Consider the following 6,000-nt stretch of genomic DNA (forward strand, 5'->3'; position numbering starts at 1 on the left):
CTTTCTTATGTAAATAATATGGAAGCATTTTATCAATGAAGATTTCCTCCTTCCAAATGACTCTGGCTTGAATCAAATTGACAAGAAACAACCAGCATACAGCAGCATGTGGAGGATCTGATACTCCAGACTGAGGAAGCTTGCACTCTGTGTTTCACATAAGCGCATGCGTGATCCCCCCCCCCACACACACACACAAGAAAAATAAAAAACAAATAGTTTTTTAAAGGGTTATACTGACTTGTTCACTGGATTTCAGGTGGACTCGTGTGCAGTGGACGTTGGAGACGAGCAGGAGTGACTTAGATGGAGCCCTCTGGGCTTGGGCTCACCCCAGGGAAGAGCTTGTGACTCGATTCTAATCACAGAACATTTAGGGTGGACGAGGCATGGTCCTTCCTGGCCCTTTACATACAGGAAAATAGAGATGAAGAGAGGGCAGGTTCATACATGCTACCTTTCCCCCATGTCTTGAAAATCCCTCATTTTCCTGATGAACCAGGACTTGAATGCTGCCCTTTGTTTTCTGCCTTTTATCTTGTTCTCTTTATTATAGTTTAAAGTTTTATCACAAGAAAATTGAGTATAGTGAGTTAATTGATGGTGGATATTAACTAATGTTACTTAAGAAGATTAGTTTGCAGTCTTACTGTAAGGTCACCAGGAAGAAAAAAAAATATAAGCACTTTGAAGACCCAGTGGATTGTGTAGAATTTAATGACCTAAACTTAGAACTTAATATATCCCTGAAAAGCATGAGTCTTGAAAGAATTCTGGTATTTTTTAGTAACATTTTTTTCCTGTAGTATTGAATCTTGATATTTTGATGTTTTAAAAAGTTTTATAATAATATTTCTTTGTGGATCATATACATTTAGAAATAGTAGTTTTCCTTTAAAAATAAGGAGATTTTGTGGAGATATTTATAAATCTTATTGTCGGTATAATGTGTAATAATAGAGATAATACTGCAAACATAAATGACGATAGCTGTTTGCTGCCCACAGATGATGAAGATGGCATGGACTGCATGGACAACGAGCGGCGGCCACATTTCCCTCAGTTTTCCTACTCTGCAAGTGGACGAGAATAAGTCTCTTTCATTCTGTTCTACACTGTCATCTTAGATTTTTGTCACTGAGAATGATTACTGGACATCTCCACCAGTCCTCGCTCTTACAGATAGCAGGGGCACTTCTGACATCCCTGACCAGCCAAGGGTCTTCATCTTCACCACCTTTCACCCACATGAAAACACACACAGACACTCCAGTTTTGTTTTTGCATGAAATTGTGTCTCAGTCTAAGGTCTCATGCTGTTGCTGCTACTGTCTCACTATTACAGCATTTTTCAGAAGTGATTTTACAATCTCTGGGGTCACAAGCCCATCGTTCATTTGTGATCAATTGTCATCTTCAGTTTTTGTTTTTCCCTAGCAGTGAAGGCTGAATGAGATACACTGATTCTAGGTACATTTTTAACTTTCTAGAAGATACATCAAGAACTAATTAGACTAAGAAGATGTAGTTTCTATTTCTGAACAAGCAATTGTTGAAGGGTGGTGATGTGCATATGTGAGAGTATAGCAGCGCATGTCTGACCAGTGCATAAAGCGCGTATTGCTGATATTTGGCTGGAAATCCTTAGGAAGCATTGAGAGGACTGAAGGGCTGATGAGATACATACGGTTTTTAATTCCTGCTGGATATTGTGGAGGAAGCCCAGGGTCGCCCATGGACACCCAGACTTCATGGGCAAATGGACGTTGTTCCACCAAGTACTAAAGGTGCAGAGTCACCTAGACGGTCTTAGGATCTACATTGTACCAGAGAGTATTTTGCCCCTGGGCTTGACAACCTTTTTCCCTTCTTGATATTTATCACCTCTGATGGCTGAAGAATGTAGACAGTATAATGATCCTGCTGTCGTCAGAATCTATACACCAAGGTGAACAGGTGTTTGCCTTATCAGTTTTGAAGTTTTACTTTCAGTTATAGGTGAATTAGCTTTTTCTCAGATGTTAAAATTCTGAATGTCCTTTAATGATTTTGTTTATATTATAGTAGTATTTATTTTTTAGTGATAAGAAGTGTATTGTCATGTTAGCAGACGCAGCTCCAACTCACAGGACATTGACTGCGGTTTCTTTTGAACCATGTGCAAGGAATGTACACACCCATTAGAATCATGCACTTTTTCTCCTTTGTACAAAAAATTGGTAAGGCTCTGGAATTATATATGTTGGTTAGAATCTGGCTTTGGGAGAAGAGATGCTGTAATTAACCCCTTGGTGCCGAAATGAGAAAAGGCCCAACTACCCAGCGCCAAGGGGCTGCTGGAGCAAATGTGTGGTGATGGTTGCTCATTCGCGTGGATGTGTGAGTGTGGTCTGGAGAGAGTCATGGAGAAAGCTGGGACCCAAATGATGTTAAGAGATAAACTTGACTTGGCAAAATGAACACATCACAAATATTTACACAGTAGGAAGCAAAGGATAAGAGCTGGTGTGTTTATTCTTATCAAGGTACATTCATTACTGAATCAAGCCATCAGGGAAAACAACAAAACAAAACACCTCTAGCTTTTCTTTTTCTGTACATACTCATGTCTCCCAGTCCCAGACATTTCTCACTGAGAGGGGACATGTATGCAAACCTCATCTTTCTCCTTCATTAATGATGATCTTCAGATTAAACCCTTTGGTGCTAGGAGCTGACATTTTCCAAAGCAGACTATGAAGTCCGAGGATCAAAGCCTTTCTGGCAGCAAGCAGGAGGGCATCTACTCCAAGGAGTGACCATGGAGACGCGTTCTACTTCCTAACTGACAGCTCCCAAATGGAGACTACAGCGTGACACAGTATTGTTACTGCATTGTCTTTTTGAGTAGAAAGTCATGTTCTCATGCAGAGGTCTTAGCCTCTAGGCTCAGACTTGGGGAAGCAGAGCCGCTGCTGGCAGTGGCTGGCCACTGGGACTGCTGGGGTTTAAAGGGCATTTACTAAGGCAGCTAAGATGGATTCAGACATAGATTTTGTCCTAATTTTTCATGTTTCTACCTGAGTGAGTTTATCCTTAGTATGGAGTAGGAAGTTAAAGTAAACAGATGTTCATTCTTGCATCTGTAGTCTTCTTTTTTTCCTACTTGGAATTATGTTGAATGTTTCACACTGACAGGAAAGTAGATTAGATGGATGTCCTTTAAGTTTTCTTGCATCCATTCTGTAAGAAAGAAATGTGAGAGGAAGAAAAGCAAGCTGAGCCTGGCTGATGTTCAGAGCATTTATCCCTCAGAGGGAGCAGACACTGTACACTAAGCACACAGCTTCTTTTGTTCTGTCTCTCCTCCCCAAGTCTTAAGGTGACTTCGTGACCTTGGCCAAGGCTGCTTTCTAAAGATTAATGAGGGGGCACTGGCACTGACAGTGCCTCGGGCTGGCCACTCCTCTCACCTGGCCTTTGGTCCCCATCCATTGGAGGGCTTTCTCTTCCCATCCCAGGCTCCCTGAGTGTCACAGCAGGCGTGTTCTTGGCTTTGATTTTGAGAATTTTTCCCTTGCAACCCCAGATGTCAGTTAAATGGCAGAAGTAGAACAGAAGAGAGAGATTTGGGGAAGAGATTCCTATATCTAAGCTTAGGGTTTAGACAACTGGAATGGTTTGAAACCTGCAGTCATTATGTCTGGATGCAGTTCTGGCCTTGTGATTCCAGCTTGCCCGCTTGTCATCATGTAGGGCTGTCTGGAGGAAACTGACACTTCTGCTCAGATTGCTTGCAGGGTTGCTCACAGCTTTGCTCTCTACACTAACGACACAGCATTATTCCAGTATTGTTTCCATTCCCGTACCCGACCTCGAGCTTCTCAAAGCGGACTGTCTCACAGGGGCCACATGCTTCTCCTTTTCTCACTAACTGCAGGGTCTCTGCCACACCTCAGTGTACACACTTTGCTGCTACTGTCTGTACTGTCTACATCACAGTTCCCTAAGCTTGCTCCTGGTAGTGCATTACAGGCAAGCATGAAATGTAAAGTATTTATTTAAATAAAAAGAAAACTCTGAATTGGCCATCGAGTCACCTCCCTGGAGATTTGTAGTTTGTAACATATTTTGACTTTCTAGTTTTTCTGCTAGATCCATGCAAGATCTGGTCATCTGATTAAGGGTTTGGAACAGACACAGATATGAACATAGATGCTGTATCATTATCATTGCTGGTCACACTACAGACATTCGTTTCCTTACATATATGACCCTTAGGATATGAAATAACTACAAAAAATGGCTTTGTACACTCTCCACCCTTAGAATCTCACAGGCAGTTGGTAGGGACACACATTACTTCATGCAGACAGCTTAAATAAAGCCTGTGTCAATCTGCTGCTTCTCTGCTTGTTGTTGTTGGATGTGGCTCTGTAATTTCAGAAAACTAAATTTTGTTCTTTTCTGGAAAAATATTAATATAGCCCCAGCTGGTATTAACCAGCCCTGTATGAAGGTGTGACGGATAGGTAAATTCATCTTAGAAACACATGGGGTTGTTTTTATGTAAGTAGAAATGCCAAGGGCATGCTCATGTGAAGTAACGGTGGGCTAGGAGTGGAGTCACTGGCCACAAGGGCGCCAGAGACAGGATGTCGTAGACCCTAAAGGTCCTAGTAAGAAATGGTGTGGACCCAGAATCCTCAAGGAATGTAGCTTATCACTAATGTCTTCCTGATAACATACTGCCCCACACACTTCCTTTGCGGTGTATTTTTAACCCTTATGGCAGTTTATGCCTTAGACGTAAGTAATTAATGGCTAGAATGTCTGGATTACGCTGAAACATTTTGGATGGGGCATATTTCTGATTTTACCTCATAAGCTACAACTGTAGAACTTGGCTTTGCTCTTGTGATTTCAGCAGTGAGAGGCATGACTTTTGTGACCAGTTTGTCAGACATACATGTGTATTTCTCACAGCCAAATTTGGGGACATTCTACATGTGCTGTCCTCAAAATCAACTGGGGTTGACACATCCAGGAGGCTGAAATAAAGTGACCTCTATAACTCTTTAAAGGTGCTATTTTTAGAATATTGTATAATTTATTCACGGTATACAAAAAATAGAAGGACAGTTAAAATACGTGACAGCTTTATGTCTAGCACATCCGATGGACTCAGAACAGAAGCTCTGTTTGCGGTTTGCACCTTTGATGCCCCAGAGATGAGGATGGCCTGTGCGTTGTCATGGCACCACCTCCTTGGCCTACGCTGCACGATGGTGAGGGGCGGGCTGAGCATGTACAAACCACACTTCTGCTGAGAGCGAGCCCTGGGCTGCTGGCTAGGAAAGGAGAGAATGTGGCTTGTCCCACATGTAGCCGTGCCCTAGTGTTTCATCCCACTCAAACACCACGATCATCTCAGCAGCCCAATTTCTCTCTCTCTCTGTCTCTCTCTCTCTCTTTTTTTTTTTTTTTTTTTTTTTTTGGTGGTGCTGGGGAAGGAGCCCAGGGCCTCACACAAATTGGGCAGGTGTTCTGCCCCAGACCTTCCAGTGTCCGTTTGTGTTCCTTTAAACCATTCGAGGGCTTGACTGTATAGTAGAAATACTATTTTAGACTAAAAATATGATCTGTGTACAGATATTTGATATACTGTTAAGTAAATTTTCTAATTTCACATACATTTGTTTTTAGGCTCCTCTCAAATAACTGCTATTGAAGACTAAAATCTGACACCATCGAGCCAAAGATGCCTTTTTGGGGGGAAGGGGGAGGGGGCTGATTTATGTTGTTCAGCGTGTTTCCTGAGTGCACAGTTGGATGGGGAATGCCGGATGCTGGCTACAGGTGTGCATAATCTTCATATCACACAGGGAAGAAGGGGATGGCAGCAGGAGAGGTGGTCTTCAGTACACTTTGGCTGACTTACAACCTGTGCCTTTGGTGTTTTGTCTGTCACTGCTACAAGATGAAAAGGAAACAGAACAACTCAAGTCTTTTAAGAGAGGT

General features: G+C 42.2%; 1 protein-coding gene across 3 annotated transcripts in view; it reads left to right on the forward strand.

Annotated features, from left to right (window-relative positions):
• The window catches only part of Akt3 (AKT serine/threonine kinase 3), a 244,109-nt gene extending 240,041 nt beyond the window's left edge, over nt 1–4,068 (forward strand). For all 3 annotated transcript variants that reach the window (XM_057770332.1, XM_057770331.1, XM_057770333.1), the window contains one exon: nt 1,008–4,068. In XM_057770332.1, the coding sequence (XP_057626315.1) occupies nt 1,008–1,093 (86 nt within the window). In that variant the 3' untranslated portion in view covers nt 1,094–4,068. The remainder of the gene's footprint in view (nt 1–1,007) is intronic.
• The last annotated feature ends 1,932 nt before the right edge of the window (nt 4,069–6,000 follow it).

This window comes from Chionomys nivalis, chromosome 5 (assembly GCF_950005125.1).
Source record: "Chionomys nivalis chromosome 5, mChiNiv1.1, whole genome shotgun sequence".
Classification (NCBI taxonomy): Eukaryota; Metazoa; Chordata; class Mammalia; order Rodentia; family Cricetidae; genus Chionomys; species Chionomys nivalis.